The sequence below is a fragment of the Epinephelus moara genome, chromosome 22 (assembly GCF_006386435.1).
Source record: "Epinephelus moara isolate mb chromosome 22, YSFRI_EMoa_1.0, whole genome shotgun sequence".
Classification (NCBI taxonomy): Eukaryota; Metazoa; Chordata; class Actinopteri; order Perciformes; family Serranidae; genus Epinephelus; species Epinephelus moara.
This window is the reverse complement of record NC_065527.1, coordinates 29,736,229-29,753,317: the sequence shown is the minus strand read 5'-3', so window position 1 is coordinate 29,753,317 and position 17,089 is coordinate 29,736,229. Positions and strand designations below refer to the sequence as shown.

Below are 17,089 nucleotides of genomic sequence, written 5' to 3'. Positions count from 1 at the left end.
TACAAATCAACAAAAACAGCATTATATTGTATTATTATGAATAGTTACTGTTTATGTGGTGTGCAAATTGCTGCGATGTTTGAGGGCAACTTCATGTTTCAAAACAGAAACCACAGAAATGACATTAATATATGACTCAATCTGAATGTGGGTGGCAGTTTGGTGAGTAACCTCTGTGGAAGTATTACCAAATGCTGATACTGTACACACCCACATCACATGCTGTAGGCATCACTTTAACGATTCAACAGAAATGAAGAGCCACTTTCAAACGTGAGTTAAAAGAAATGGCAACTTTAGAATGAAAATAGAGACAGTACTTACTCACCCTCATGCCGACAAGAAGTCCAGTGTAGTTTTTAATCCACAAAACTCGTTCGGGGTATCGGAGGATAACAGCCAGCCGGATTTTTTTTCATACACTTTAAGTGCACGGAACCCACATTTTGAAAATGTAATAAAACTCCGCTACTCGCAACTCTGGCAACTCGCGCGAGACTAGCTGATGGCTAGTGGTGGTGCTAGTTCTCGAGTCTCACGCGAGTTGCCATGTAAACACAGCACCAACTGACCACGGTGAGAAATGATGCTATAAAAGTGGAGTAAATTATGTCTTTTCAAGTCAATTTTGCATGCCACGGCTTCAGGGCACTTGTTTTATTACATTATTACATTGTTTTATTACATTTTCAAAATGTGGATTCCGTGCACTTCAAGTGTATGGAAAAATCTGGCTGGCTGTTATCCTCTGATACCCTGAACAAATTTTGTGGATTAAAAAACTACACTGGACTTCTTGTTGGCATGAGGGTGAGTAAGTACTGTCTCTATTTTCATTCTAAAGTGGCCATTTCCTTTAATCAAGGAAAGAAGAGAAGGAAAACTGAGATGCTGCTGCGGATCGTTGGATTGAAAATAATAATCCTCCAGGCTACTGGATCTTAACAAGCATGTAGCATTCGGCATTTAAGCATGCTAACATTAGCAGCGATCTCAAACAGCAAAGCCTGATGGGAATTTCCTTTTTAGTTTTAGAGATATCATGTCATAGACCTAAATGTTGGAGAAGTGAATGTTTGCTAGCAAAAAAATGTGTTGCAACTTGATCGTCTGCAAAAGATGGCCGCAAAGTGCTGCAGGGATGAGTCCTAAAACCCAGAAATGAGGTAGCACTCCCAGTTCCCTTGTCTCAAAGTCAATGGGTTTTCGGTAAGATGTCTGAAATACAGTCTGTGGTTAACAAAAGCCTACAAGACTTTTACGTTTTGTTCTACAACATAAAATACATCATCAAAAAAGGCGGCTGCTAACAAGGAGCTACATGCCACTACAGAACTTCATCACGCTAAACGCCGCTTTACAGCCTGGTTGTGGTGGTGACGTGAAGTCATGTGACCGTGGTGTAGCTTGTTAGCGTTTACACTTCAAAAGTCATAAAAGTGGTGTTCATTTGTGAGGATTATCTTGCTGAACAAAATGTGAAATTGCTAATGTAAGCATGACAACATATTAACATACAAGATTTTGATTTGATTGATTTGATTTGATGTTAATACACATGTAATATTTAGCATTTTAACATGTTAAGATTAGCAATAACCTCAACTACAAGACAACCCAGACACAAATTCAGTACATTTTTGAGGTATTCTCTCATGATATCTCTAATCTTGCAGCCCAGTCACCAAAGAAAAATTTCAGCATTGTGTGTTTCTGCAAACCACAGAGACATTACATTATTATGTTTCATAGGTATCAATGTTTCTAAAGAGACGTGGTATATGACCTGACTTTGTCATTAGGAAGTGGAGGGGATAGTGGATGGTGTGGCACCTGGGTAAGACACTTGCCAAGCTGCAGACCACTGTTCCATACTAACAAATGACAAAACCGGTTGTTTTCATGGCTAGCCATCCCTGGGTTTTTAACTATGTTTTAGCTACCAGACATTGTTTTTTTTGTTTTTTTTAGTGACCCGTTGCCTTGTGTTCACAGAGGATAGTGCCACAAAAAGCAGTTGTTATTTTCCGAGACCTCACAGCGTTTCCAGCCAGAATTGTGCCACCACAACAGTGTTGTAACCACAATGTTTTTAAAACATAAAGTTTCAACGCATTCACTACATAAAATTACAAATGCAATGTATCTGTGGTTTGCAGAAACTTACAATGCCAACATTTATTCTAACAGTTCAGCTGAAGCTGTGCCTGACTGCTAACATTATCATGTTGACATGCCTACAGTAAGTATGTTACCACAAAAGTTTACAGCTATTGGATTTTTAAATGCAAGGAAAATTTAGCATAATAACACATTAGCATGAACGTTGTTACAAGGATTTGGTTATTAGTTTTAGAGTTGTCCTGTCATGAACTTAACTATTGGATGAGTGGAACTTTACTAGCATGTGGGAAACAATAAACATTTTGTTAATGCCATAAACAAATGACAACTGGACACTGCTGCTGAGTCATGAACCGGTTAGGTTTCTTTTTACCTGTGCGATGACATAAGACAAACAAGTATTGTCACCTGTTGGCAGAGCTCTCCAGCTCAGTCCTCTGCAGTCTGTACTACTGATTGATTGCAACATAGGTGATTTAGGAATTGTAAATTAATCTACTTCTGTAAGTCGCTCTGAGTTTACAGAAGTAGAATGAAGTCTTTGATTTGATGATAAATAATGAGCTTTAATTGGGTCTGGGGCAACTGGCCTGTAAGATATTGTCCTGCTTATACATATGTGCAGCTGATACGGGTCCAGGCTACAGACATGGATCTTACCTTTGACGGACAGGGTGTGGGTGTGCGTGGCGGTCTTGTCAGTGACATCGTTGTGCGCCTCGCACATGTATGTTCCGCTGTTTTTGTAACGAGCCATGTCAATGCTGTACTTGGCTGTTTTGACAGCGGTCATTGTGCCGTTAAACTTCCAGGTGAAGTTGGCAGGGGGTACAGAGGCAGCAGAACAAATAAGCTCCACTATGTCATTCATCTCTACAGCCTCTGGACCGTCCACCTTCACTCCTTCAGGACCGTCTAGAGGACAAACAGAAACAAAAGAGGGTTTATTACCTGCATGCACCTGCCCCTTTCACCTCAGGATCTTTGCCTCATGTCGCTCCCTCCACACCCCCCTTTAACTCTCCTGTGGCCCTCTGGGAAGGCACCTCGCAGTTTGACACCTAAAGCGGTGCAAGTGCTGAATCATATTTGTCTGTTTACCTAATAATTCTTATTACATACACATTTATTGCTTCTGTTTGATTTTTAAGGCATTTTATGGACGTCTGAGTGAGTTCTGGTAATAAATGTTCTATAAAAATAAATCCCTGCCAGGACAAACAAATACACTCCCATAAACGCCTCACAATGTAAAACCATAAACCTGATAACACTGCAGCGTCACCACCACATCTTCAAGTCTCTTAGCACAACAGATACTCACAGTTGACCACCATCTTGTAGGTGGCTTTGTCTGTGTTGACGGGGTTAGTGAGCTGGCACGTGTACTCTCCGTTGTCCTCCTTCTGCAGCAGGTTGATCATCATGGAGCTCATGTCGGTGGCGAACACATGGCGGCCGCCAGCAGACAGGGCTTTGCCGTCTTTTAACCAACTTATGGTCTTCACGGTCCCGGCCGTGGCCTGGCAGCTGAGGTTGGCTGTGCTATTGCCGGCGATGAGGGTACCAGTTGGACCACTGACTTTAGCACCTGAGATGGCCTCTGTAAACATTGACAGGGGGAGTAATTTTATTTATCGTTTTACAGGTTTTTTTTTTCTATATTTTACTTCCATACATTCATTTTGATCTTATTCAACCCTTTATTAAGGTCATTTTTACTATGATGACATTTGATTTCATACATTTACTTGCACAACTAAATTGTACTTTTGTTAGACAATCAACATTAAATGAAACAGAACTTAAAACTTAAAATGAGTGAGAGAAATGGAAAGTGGTGAAGTTTTAAGTTGAAGATCAACATTAAAAGGGTACTACAGATGTACAAAAAAGAGGATGACTTCAAAATATCCTGACATTTAGTCCTTAGTAAAGGGTAAAGCTCCAAAAACATTGGATCCTACATTTCCCTTAATGCAGCTGGATAGTGTCTTTAATTAGAGCCTTCCTACTTGGTAAACACCCACACTTTTCCAACTCCACACCTCCAGCTAGAAACACAGGCTGTATTTTATTTTACTTTTAGTTAAAAACAGCACAGCATTCTCATTCAATTCAGTGAGACCACACATGAGGCACAGCAGCTGTGCTACAGAAAAACCTGCAAGGTTGTCCTGCAAACTACAATTACCACCTCACAGTTATAAATATGCCTCCCCCTTCCAGTCAAGTTTCTCTTACAGTTTCTTCCATGTCTGTGAAAACATGGATGCTTCACCTGCATCTTCCCCCGGCAGCACAGAAGATCAATACAATCAGCACAGTTTCAAAATTAGTGTCACCACTTCAGTATCTGACCAAATGTCTCCACTTCTGTTCCTGAGTTACGACTGAGTGATGGCCAGAAAAGGGTTTTATGCAGAATATTATGATGTCACACCTTTGGCCTTAAAATGTCATTACTTCATCATTATATCCTTTTAGACATTTATGTGAAGTTTTGTAATAATAAGCGTAAGAATTCTTGAGTTATAGTCAAAAACATGTTTTGTGAGATTACACTGACCTAGACAGACAGCAGGTTGTCAAACTGCCCCCCGAGTTATCCTAAAATATGCCTGGAATTGGCCATCATGGAGGCGAAGCTCCTGGACCAACTAGTTTTACTCCCTGTGATCCACCCTCTTTTATAGGGTCTCATGTACCCACACAGATCTCTGTTTCCCTGTGCCCAGCAAACTATTTGCTGACAGTCTCACCCTCAACCAGAGCTACAGCAGGTACCCTCTGTCTGTCCATTTTAAGAATGCTAATTACTGTGAAAAAAATAAAATAAATAAACGGTAGATTGATTACCCTGGAAGGTTTGGGTAAAGAGGTGATGGTGTGGTTGCCTGGCAACAATAGTTTTTTTACTAATGGCATTCAATGTTTTTTAAAAAAGGTAGCGTGGTGCATCGTGCGTTTCGCAACCTACAAAATGCTGTCTGTGTGATCGGGGCCTCAAGGTGTTCTTGAGATATTGTGTTTACAAGAATGAGACGTATGCAAGGTCACACTGACCTTGACCTTTGACCACCAAAATCTAGTCAGTCTGGACATTCGTGCCAGATTTAAAGGAAATCCCCTCAAGGTGTTCTTGAGATTTTGCATTCACAAGAACGGAACGAACAGACAGACGGAGGGAGAACCTGAAAACAATGCATCCACCTACAGCTATGGCTGGCATGGAGGCATAAAAAGGTGAACTTCTGAAAAATAACAGGAGGCCAGGGGCCAGTTAACAAACAAAACATTAATAATATTTATAAGATAAATTAAATAAATTGGGCAAATCTGGTCACAGCAGCCAAGGGTTAGGTGTATGCAGGGGCGGTTCTAGGTTTTTAGGACATTTGGTGCTCTGTCGAGAGTCCAGGGATCCTCCCTGGCCCTTTTTTCTTATAAACAAGCTCTGTTATGATGATTTTCCATGCACTTTAGCAACTTATTTACATTAAAAGAAAAAAATCCCTGTTCAAATCAATCCATTTTTATTGTGAATTAGAAAATGGTCAGCAGGCCACCCAGCACCATGTTGAGGGCCAGATTTGGCCCACAGGCTGTAAATTGAGTATCACTGCCCTAGACTAACCCTCTGACGATGAGCTTTGTTAAAGCAATACCTTGCCTGTTTAGCTTTTTATAGACATTGCTGCACCTGACTCCAAAACAAAAACCTGTTCCTATCTTAATCCGCACATATTTTGATGATAAGTCTCCTGTTCTTTTACCAGTGACTGCTGATTTTTTCTGTTTTTATTTAACTGTTGCTCAGAGGGATCTTTGTCTATTTCAGTTGTTAGTCTGGTTGAACCATTGTACAGCATTTTCTTCTCCATGTACAAAACATACCCTTCATACTAAATAATACCTATTTGCGAATAGGAGTTTCTACAACCTAAAAGCGTCAAAGACCATTCAGATATACAGAGTAATCCTCTCACACATGTGACTGGACCCAATCAAGCTTCTGTGACAGATTACAAAGTTGAATGTTACACTGTACATACCCTTATTTAAGACTGTAATGTTGTAACCTTATACTTAAAGCTTTACTCTACTATTTCAATCTACCAAACACCTTGAGTCACCACAGTAAAATGTTCACGTCGCTTCCTTTTTTATGCAAACTCCTCCTCTCTGTTATCATCCAGAAAGAAAACACAGAAACTCTTCAGGGCATAATGTAAGACCATCCTCCAACCCAGCAGGTTTCACATTCACACACACACACACACACACACACACACACACACACACACACACACACACACACACACACACACACACACAAAGAATTTGAAAACAACCTCTTCCAAAAACAAGAAGAGAGAGATTCCTTGGCAGTAATTATGGACAGCACAGGTTCATGCTGAACCTTTTGCGGCATCCTCTGTGAGTTACACAATGTTCCAACACCTCTCAGGTAAAAACTATGATGTTACTGCTGTGGGTCACTACATCCTGCATGTGCTGAAAGTGTAACAAGCTGCTAATATGACTAGTCCATGTAACAGTCTCATGCCTGGAAGGTATGTCACAGAGAAAAGAAAAGGTTTCAGTCTGCTCTTGTTCAGCTGTCTGTTGGTAGAGTTCAAGTGAACTTTGGCCTCATTCTGAATGGTGAAACTATTTTGAGCATTTAAGATGTAATGTCCTGTCAAATGTCAACTTCGTGTCACATGTATAGATTATTATTTAGAAACCACAGCCAGGTTTGGCCACAACTCACAGTCATTTTCATTTTAAATTATATTTCAGTTTTCAAATCAATCAGCAAATTTAATCAGAACTGCAGCTATTACTGTTAAAAGCAGTTATAATGTAGCTGCAATTTTTGGTTTCTGCATCTCAAACTTCAGATTTCATGACAATCCATGCAATAGTTATTGAGACATTTCACCGGATAAAACAAATGTTGTGGTGGTGCTAGAGGAAAAGTCGGGGATCATTAAGTTGGTATGATTCATCATCATTGTAATTTGTGGAGATATTTCAGTTTAGACCAAAGTGGTGGACTAACAAATTGTCAGACAGAGAGTAGCCTTTTTTACACAAAAGGGACGCTACAAATCCCTTCTTTATGCTGCCATTACATTTTTTCACAGAACCAAACGACGAAGCTCCAGTGTGTGATTTTAGGCAGCATGCTGCCATCATGGAAGCAAAAGGGGCATGAGGTCTGTGACATTTAACATATAAGTGTTGGCCTCTAGTGCGATATATAACACAACTCCTCTGCAGTGCTTTCTAAAGAACAACAATGGCATTCACATGACAATACCAATCATTTACCATTCCTCTATATGGCTGCTGATCTCGTCCTCTGCTTGGAGGGTAAGAAGCCTCCGAATCTCATTGTTTTCCCAATTTGTGGACATTTACGGTCACTGCTCTTCTTCTTTGAGTTAGTTGCTAACTGCTAACAGCTCCCCCTGAGGGTCACATGCATAACATGTCGTCAAAACGTCACACCTGTCCTGCCCATGGTCTGGCTTGCCAGCTGTCCTGTTTATACAGACACCATTTTGGTGCTGTTACTACCTTCTGCTGCTGCGAGACAACTCTGTCCCCCCATTTCGTGATCATACCTTACCTACAGCATAGCCAGGTGGAATAATACAACAATATTCCCACCTTGAACAAGCAGTGTAAAGGGGCTGCAGACACTAGCATCTCTAGAGCCACGCCACTCACCTGGCTTAAAAGCAGAACTTTGACCAAGTCACAGAATTTAAATACCTCATTCAAGAACTCCATGTTGGCAAAGGAGTACAAAGTTTACAATGAAAGCAGCACTAAAAAGTAGCTGAGCGGCTGCAAGGAAACAACCATTCTAGCAGTTTAATCACCCAGAGTATTTCAGATTACTCACCCATCACAGCAAAGGACACGGCAGGAGATGGGACAGTGCGTTGGGTCTTGGCATTTGAGGCCCTGCAGGAGTATGCTTCCTCTTTCGCCCCTAACCTGTGTTTTTCAATCACTTCAAGGGTCAGGACGGGACCTGAGTTCTCCATCATCTGCTCGCCGTGGTACCAGGTAAAGGTGGCAGGTGGATTTGAGCGAGCTGAACAGGTCAGGTTGAAGTTGGATTTGGCTCTGATAACCTTGGGAGGCGCCAGAGGCGTGATGGTGACTTCATCTGGTCCATCTGTGGAGCAACAACACATGGAAAGGGGTAAGATCAATTTCAATTCAATATAGAGGATGGTCTTGATTTGAACTACTGATTGTGCCTCACTTATTTTTCATGAGCTTCTTGATCCAGTTACTTCCTAATATAGGCACATCAGTAGTATTGGCAGATGAAGGCTTTCAAACAAAATATCGGGATCGGCCCGGAAGTACCCTCTCTGCCGTTATGACAGGCTGAATTGAATTATGCAACTATAATTAGTAGAAATGGGTCCAATTTATCCTGGTTGTGGCTGTTGTCATGATTATCTCCAGGAGAGCATCATGCAAACCCGTTTAATTGGGATAAATTTCACAGTTTTATTTGAAATAAATTGTACATAAATGTAACCTAAATGTAAGTGGTTTTCTTATTTTATGATATATGATACAGATGTTTCCTGCTGCCTCTCTGGCAGCTCAGCTAAATTTGTGCTAAATTTACATTCGTATGTGTTTTTTTTAAGTGTTGGTGGTGCTTTTTGTGGTTGGCTTTGGACAGTGGTGGCAAGTAGCTGCGAATCACTCATCAGGACGAGGAAATCAACTCTCCAGTCTGTAAACTCTCCTCTCCTGCGACTCTCTTGGCTAGCCAGGTCAAGGTTTTTAAATGTAAACATCAGTAAACATTGAGAAGAAGATGAGCACCAGCTGAACTGTCATCCTGCTAGCCACTGTACAGGCAAAAAAATATACTGGACAACCTCCGTGCCATATCCGTGTCCAACGTGGTATCAGCAACTGTAATAACCTTTGATTCACCCAAACACCTTCACAGTGCCATTCAACCAGGAGACTCTTTTTCTAATTGCCAATCTGACAGAGCAGATGACTCTGGGAGAGAAGCAGAGGAGATGAGTGCTTTACAGTGAATAAGGACTGGTGTGATGGTAGGAATGTGAGGCGCTGTCCCGTTCCTGCTGTGGATCACTGCTATACGACATTCCGAGGCGGCTGTGAGTGGCACTGTTCGGGAGGAGTGACCGTACTGTCATCTTGGTAGTTCGGGATGTGTGAACTCTTAAATCATTCAACAGCCAGAAACCATGGATTACCAGGACCATCCGGAAACAGGGACAGTTATAAAGCAGCAGCCAACGATGTAAGAAGACGTTAAAAAAGGACTAAATGACACAATTTAAAGGAGCTGATGGGATCACATTTCACTGGAGTTGTAGGTTATATAATTCAATGTGACAAATAATTGATTGATTAATTAACTGATTGATTGATTATTTTGCTCCTTGAATGTCTTCATAATAAAAAGCATTGTATTTCATGCTTGCATCTGCCACTAGAATTATAATGTTAATTTCACTAAAGGAGAGACTTGATGTTCTCTGCAATTAGGTGAAAAAAAATGTGCATATATACGTGCACATATCAGTATTGGCAATTGGCTACAATTAGTTGAAAAATATCAGCATATCAAAAAAACAAAAACAATAACACATATCCCCAGGAATTACTGCTACTTCAAAATATTACGTTTTTACATTTTATTTGAATGAGAGTTTCGAAAGAAGCAAAATGCTGAAAAAATACATTTCTGTTGTGATGTCATGCACATTCATGTTGTAGCCACTCACTGTATTAAAATATCATCTTTTCTCAAACATCAACATAAAGCCAGACCAGATGATACCCCCCTGAGCTGAGGCGGAAAGTTTTTGATTAATTAATAACAGGGTTAACCAGCGGTCAGTGTGGTTTCACTGCCTTTCAGGTTAGTCATGGGGAAGGAGTGGAAGTACAGGCCGCTGTGTACACAGTGCGGTTTTAGTACAGGCTGAGACGGAGCGCCCTGCAAACACACACCTCAATCTAAACTGCAGGAGTCACGTGGCTAAAGCACCTCTTAGACACCCGTTTATACACTGGTGTTTTAGGAATCAGAGCGGGTTTACAGTCATAGCAGTGGTGGATCCAGTAATTCTGCCAAAAGTTGGGCATCAGTGTGATTCTGAGTAAAAAAACAAACAAACAAACAGTAAAACTATCATTGGCAAATTATCCGCTCAGGTAAAGGAGTGACAGTGACTCACGTCTGACCTTCTTTCTTGTCTAGCGGGTGTGGAGCTCACTCAGTGCTCACACAATGCAAGACTATGACCTCAGAGTAAATTCCTACGTGGTGAAGCTGTCTTACTGTTGTGAGGGTGGATTCATTAAATAAAATAGAGTCTACAGTAGAGCTAGAATTTGGCCGGGTCAGTATATCTGCAGATATTAGCTAATTGCAGATATTTCTGTATAATACATTGTATTTATGTTGGCCGATAACTAACAAGAAATTTCAGTACAGAAATGCCAAATTAGGTTTGTGGTAATTTAGAAACAGTGACTACATTTACATGCACACTATTATTCAACTATTATTCTGAATATGACAATATTCCAAAATTGATACGGGTCATGGGTCAGTTAGAAATTTCTGAAATAAACATTTTCATGTGGGACATGTGGGAAATGCTGATAATATTCAGGATTAATGAGAATTCTTTGGACATGTGTACAGCGCATACGCAATATGCATCTCAACAGGAGCTTTCACCGCAGTTTGCAACCACAGACTGTCACCCATTGGTTTGTGGACTGCCATTTTGAAGCCTTGGGTTAGGAATTTCAGCCATCGCCATCTTGTTTTTTTTGGAGCTAAAAGCGACCGAGAATTTGGAGCTGTGGAGGAGTGAGGGGTGGATCCGACTTCAGACTGTAGTGAGGCCTCACAGACAGCCTGTTACTCAAGTGGCCCCGCCCTTAAATATGCGTGACTTTGGGCCTTGTAAATGTAAGTGGGGGAGTTATTAAAAAGTTCACCCCCTGTACAGTAGTCATGATTGTTTAAATTATAGCAACAGAGACCAAAACATTTTTTTGTACCAGGTTGTAAAGATGTTTATTTCTGCTTTAAAGTTAAGCATTTTAACATCAAGGTCTACAGAGTTTGACTCTGTTTTGGAGCCAGCCTCAAGTGGCCAATTAAGGAACTGCAGTTTTTGGCACTTCCACACTGGCATCATTTCTCAGCCTCGGAGTTTGGTGCTTCTAAAACACGCTAAAAAAGTATAAAGCTTTTATGTCTCTTCCTGTGTGGGAGGAGGTACGAGGTAGAACACCAGCAGTGTAGGTGCAGTACTTACAGTGGACAGTGAGGTTGAAGGGGGCGCTCTTCTCTGTCTCCAGACTGTTAGCAACGCTGCAGTAGATGGAACCAACCAGGTCCGTCCTGAGAACATGATTTATGGTCAGGACACTGGATGTTTCGTCCTGTGATTGAATCCAAGGCAGAAAGTATATCAGTAATACAGTAATTAAAGGAATGAAAAAAATAAAACAAACTACACCTACCAGAAGAGTTTTATTATAAACAAGCTGACTAGTTTTTTTTTAAATGATAATCTGCATTAAAAAAAAAAAAAGAACAAAGAAAATTTGTGATTAAAACCAGAGAATACACATATTACATGCTCCTCCATAAATTTCATTTGCAATTGCAAGTGTCACATTTAAGCACTTTTTTTAATTCATAGATTGATTGGGCATATTAATGGCATGGTATGTGGAGAATTAATTAATTAATGTTTGAATGAATATCTGCTTTATGAATAATAAAATCTGACCTTGATTAAATTAATTTCTAACATAAATTTAGCATATAAAAAGAAACAAAGAAATAACAGATGAATAAATTAATAATGAATGAATGAACTACAATGGAATAACTTAAGATAAAATGTAAATCTTTCCTCCAGGCTCACACTCAATCTATACAATAAAGAACTTTTAAACAACTATGCATTTAAAAACACATGTAAACTGACAGATTCCTCTGCGAAGTGTTTGCCATCAGGCACGATGGCCGTGGTGCCTTTGAGCCAGGTGAACTTGAGGAAGGAGCCTTTAGCCTTGCAGGTCAGAACCACAGTGCTGTTGTGCTCGACTGCCTCAGGCACATTGGAGGTGATGGTCACATCAGACACCGGCACTGCAGGGAGAAACAGTGAGATTGATTTGCATGAGGAACAGATAAGTGAACTGTTGGGTAAATACAACTGAATGGGGGAGAAACTCATGTATCATATCCTGACTGTATCCTTACTGTAAAGAATGATATATTTTAAAGCTACAGTTGGCATCCTTTATAAAAATAACTTTGTCCTATTTGGTGAAACTGTTACTACATCCATACATACATGAAAAAGATAGTCTGTGAAAAACTGTATGTTTCTCTGCAGCAAAAAATATTCCTATGAGAGCTGCTTAGTGGCACATGAAGTCAAAATGGTTCAGCTGCCACGTATAAAATCACCTGGATGATCCGGGGATTTTTGCACTGCTTCCGCACTTTGCGGCCCACAGAGCATACGCACTAGAGACTTGTGGTGGGCAAGCACAACTGACTGCTGCCGAACATCTTACTTCTGCTGGCTGAGCAGCTAACTTCAGGTATAACGCTCCACTAACTAGAATCGGCATGAAAAGGGATGAGTCATTTCGTGGGGGATGAACGCTCAAAAAAATGTATCTGGTGATTTACAGATGTCTGTTTCCCAATATAACCCAATGTGAAAAAGTCTTTTTGAGATATGTGTCAGCAGTGCTTTATAAACAATAATAATGGCAGAATGGCAATAACGATCATTTACCATCCCTGTTATATGGCAGCTGATCTTGTCCTCTGCCCAGAGGGTAAGGAGCTCCCTCATCTCATTCTTTACCCAATTTGCGGACATTTTCAACAGATGTTCTTTTTCTTTGAGTTAGCTGCTAACTGCTATTAACTGCTTTTTAAATCTCCCACAGTGGGCTGCTCACAGAATACATTGTCAAAATGTCACATTCACGCTGCCCATGATCCCGTCCCACCGACTGTCCCATTTATACAGACCTCGTTGTGGCGCTGTTACTACCTCTGGTGCTACCTCCGCGATTGTACCTATACAGATCAGCGAGGCGGAATAGGGGTGTGACATTCCCGCCTTGAAAAGGCAATGTAAAAGGGGCTAAAGAGAGTTTGTGACCCACCGCCATATTGAAAACAGTCAAGCCAAAATGGAGCACCAACCACTGGCAGGAGCAAACAATCTCATTTTACAGCTAAACAGAAGACTCAAATATGTTTTTGAAAACATTTGAGGTGAGAAATAGGAAATGCTGTTACAGAATCTTGCCTAGCTTGACATTTTGACCACAGTTCACATGCAGATGATTGACAGCTGCATTAGAGACTCCTAAGGTTTATTCCCTCCCAGAGTGGATCCCTGCAAATGGTATTAGAAGCACTACAAGGAGAAGGAGGTACATGAGTTTTTTCACAGATTATCTGTTTTAATGGGCTCAGCGGGACGTTCAGTGTGACAGCAGCATTCATATAATAAACAAGTTAACTGCACTGACAATGAATGGGAAATGTGCAACAACATTTTTTGATCTTTACAGTGCAGAGCCTCTCCTCCTCTGTGTCACTGCATTGTGTCTGCAGCTGACTGTACAAATAGTATTGTGAAAGTCAAGAGTGCTCACTCAGCAGCAAAATCTGGGGACCAAAATGTACAGCACACTGAGTAGCAAAAAACCACAAAGCATAACAAAAAAAAAATCTACTGCTTGACTTGAAGCAATCTCAGCTGACTGAGGGGTCTCCTTTAAGGGGGCATCCCTAGTTTCTTTCTTTTGTGCATTTTATACTATCAAAGAGAACTGTGCACAAAACATCCTGTCATTTTATATACAGAAAAATGTACTAACCATCAAAACAAAATGGATCCGAAAACACCAACTGTCAAAGCTAATGGCAAATGTTAAAGTTAATCAATAGTTTTGTTGACGAAACCCTACTACGAGTGAACTTTTTGTGGTGGCATGATCATACGTGGGGGTGGAGAATTTAATAAGCTTCTTGCCTGAGGCTGGTTTCTCTTCACACTGTTGTAACTGTGCTCTGAATCAACATTTCAATGGGGTAAATTAAGATGGCAGAGAAATTGCACCCACTAGACCTGCTGGACTCGTTCTCAATGATCCTGGAGCTTCGTTTCTAAATGTACGGATGATTAGGCAACAGTAGGTGTGTGGGAACAATGTGAAGGAGTGGTAACCAGTTCTGACGGCGGGGCAACAGACGAGGCATCCAAGAGCTCACGCACTAACTTCACATAATGGTTACTTTGGAGATGATTCTTTTCAGATGTATTTTATTAACTATTTGTAAACCAGACTGCCCTGCAGGGACACTGAGGATCCACATTGGTGGTTTTGTTTTGTTTTGGTATTTATCAAATGTGTGGTTTTACTGGTCGACCACTGTGTGGAAACAATGCTGGGAAAAAGCATGCATGCTCCACCGCCAACCATCCTTTGATAAATAAAGTTTCAAACTGACATTTTGTAGTTGACATAAGCCTGAGTGGAGATGTGCACATTACCAAAGCTGACCATGGCACCAAGTTGATTGACCTATTAAAAGTATACACAGCTGAGTAAAGCTGCAATGATTAGTTGACTGATCAATTCATCAAGCCATACAGATTTAACCAACAACAACTCGTCTGATAATTGTTTCATTCATACGTCAAATACAACGTCAAACACTTGCTGATTGAAGCTTCTCAGATGTGAGGATCTGACACATTCCTTTGCTGTTTTAATAGTAAACTGAATATCACCAACAAAAGAGGATACTGAATATTTTGGCTAACAATTAATCAAACAAACAAAATGACATAATCGGTAATAACATGAATTATCAGCTGCAGCCCTACCTGGTTGCTTTACATTGTCAAAGGGTTTTCTATTGTTAATGTCACTCCATCTGTGTCCGGTAACCTCTCTGTGTTCTGATGTTGAAATATGTAAAAGCTACAGCAAATCTTAAGAGTTAATTCAGTGCATTTGGTCCTCTAGTGTGGAAAACATGAAAACAAGTCAGTAAACAGTAAAAAGCAGCATGGAGGCCGGGGAAAACTTCACAGCAGTTACTTCTTTTTAGATATCTCTTACTTATTTAGCCTCTCTTTCAAAGTTGATGCAGACTATCTTGGATCTATGTTTGAGTGCTTCTTGGGTGGAAATGGATAGTATTTCGTGGTGGCACATCATTGCATCTTGGCAGTAAAGGGGCTAAAGTTAGCGCGTTAACCCAGTTGTTGTGTTTCCATCAATGCCAATCAGAGCTGGAGCCCATAAATACCTGTGACTACTGCAGAGTCATTGGACCTGGGTGTGAATGCTGATTGTAACCTCTTCCATTACATTAAAAAAAAAACGCTAGCAGGTGTTAGTGGGTTTTTTGTGTAGTGGTAAAGGGGCTCAAGTGCAACACGCTCTAGTCACCAGAAAAAAATGTTGATATTGTACGTTTCTGCAAAGCATGAATGATACATTTGCACATTTCATACGTATCATATCAACGTTTGTAAAGTGATGTAGTATATGAGCTGACTTTGTCAGCAGGAGGTGGAGGGGATGTTGCATGGTGTGACACCTAGGCAAGATGCCTGCCAAGCTACAGATCACTGTTTAAGACCAACAAACGACAAAACCAGTAGTGATTTAGCAAGTCAATTTTGCTCCCAGCAGCTTTTTAGGCATCAAAGGTGGGTGTTTTTTGTAGCGGTGATAGTGCCACAAAAAGCTATTGTTTTTACTAAAACATCACTGCGTTTCCAGCAGGGATTGCGAACCCAAAATCAGGTATTTTAAGCCAAAACATGATCTTTTCCTAACCATAACAAAGTGGTTTTTGTGCCTAATACTAACCACACGTTAACCACAGCAAGTATCCACCACATATTCACATGAAAATGTATTGTATGTATCCATGGTTTGCTAAAACATACAATGCCAACATTTTTGTCTAGCAATTAGGTGGTGCAACAGTGAGGCTAATTGATGGGTTTTGATACACGCCTAATATAACACTACTTAAAAGCAGCGAAATGATCATTTCAGTCAACCTCAAGCAACAACAGCTACATCTCACCTCTGGGTGTTATCTAAGAATGCTTCTCAAGACTTAGGAAATACACTGCCATGCCATAAAAGTGGTGCTTCTGTCCATCTGATGAATATTCTCTCTCTTTTAGCTCCGTTTTTGAGCTCCACCAACTGCTGAGAGATATATCCGTCTCTTTAGCTGCTAAATGCTTCACCATGTTCACCAGCTAAACTTATACTGTGTCTGCTGTTTGCTGCTGAGCAGGTCGGTTACTGTGGCTTTATTAGAAAACAGCTGAGACTGAACCAGACAAGAAATGTGCCACCAAATTAGTTAGTTAAGAGAGGCTTAAAAGCTCTGCAAAGCTGTGTGTGTTCAATACGAGTCAATGATTTTCCAAAAGTCAACAGATCTTGCTAAACACACACACACACACACACACACACATACACACATACACAGGTAATACTCACCTGCCATAATCATTGGATATAGACTGTCTAATAGGTTTTTGTATAAGATATTATCTGGCCACTTTTTAACAGAAATTTTGGATTCACTCAGTGGCTTTACCAGCACTTGTGGTTAATGTGTGTGTGTGTGTGTGTGTGTTTTAGAGCTTTGAAGTAACATCACTACAGTATGAGGGCTGTACAATACTCTCGCACCTGCATGAAGTAGTGAAGTCACAGCTTTGAACAGAGCACCTAATACCCCTAACTGTAACTGCAACTGTAACTTCAACGCAAACAAACACACAGCCACTCCACCAGTAAAGCACAGTACTAGGAGCCACACCCTTAA

The 17,089-nt window shown here is 40.6% G+C and overlaps 1 protein-coding gene across 2 annotated transcripts in view; it reads right to left on the bottom strand.

Annotated features, from left to right (window-relative positions):
• The window catches only part of si:ch211-264f5.6 (carcinoembryonic antigen-related cell adhesion molecule 20), a 44,731-nt gene that overhangs the window by 25,213 nt on the left and 2,429 nt on the right, over nucleotides 1-17,089 (bottom strand). For both annotated transcript variants that reach the window (XM_050034717.1, XM_050034718.1), the window contains exons 3-7: nucleotides 12,171-12,334; nucleotides 11,490-11,616; nucleotides 8,045-8,323; nucleotides 3,449-3,727; nucleotides 2,785-3,039 (exon numbers count right to left, since the gene is read on the bottom strand). In XM_050034717.1, the coding sequence (XP_049890674.1) occupies nucleotides 2,785-3,039; nucleotides 3,449-3,727; nucleotides 8,045-8,323; nucleotides 11,490-11,616; nucleotides 12,171-12,334 (1,104 nt within the window). The remainder of the gene's footprint in view (nucleotides 1-2,784; nucleotides 3,040-3,448; nucleotides 3,728-8,044; nucleotides 8,324-11,489; nucleotides 11,617-12,170; nucleotides 12,335-17,089) is intronic.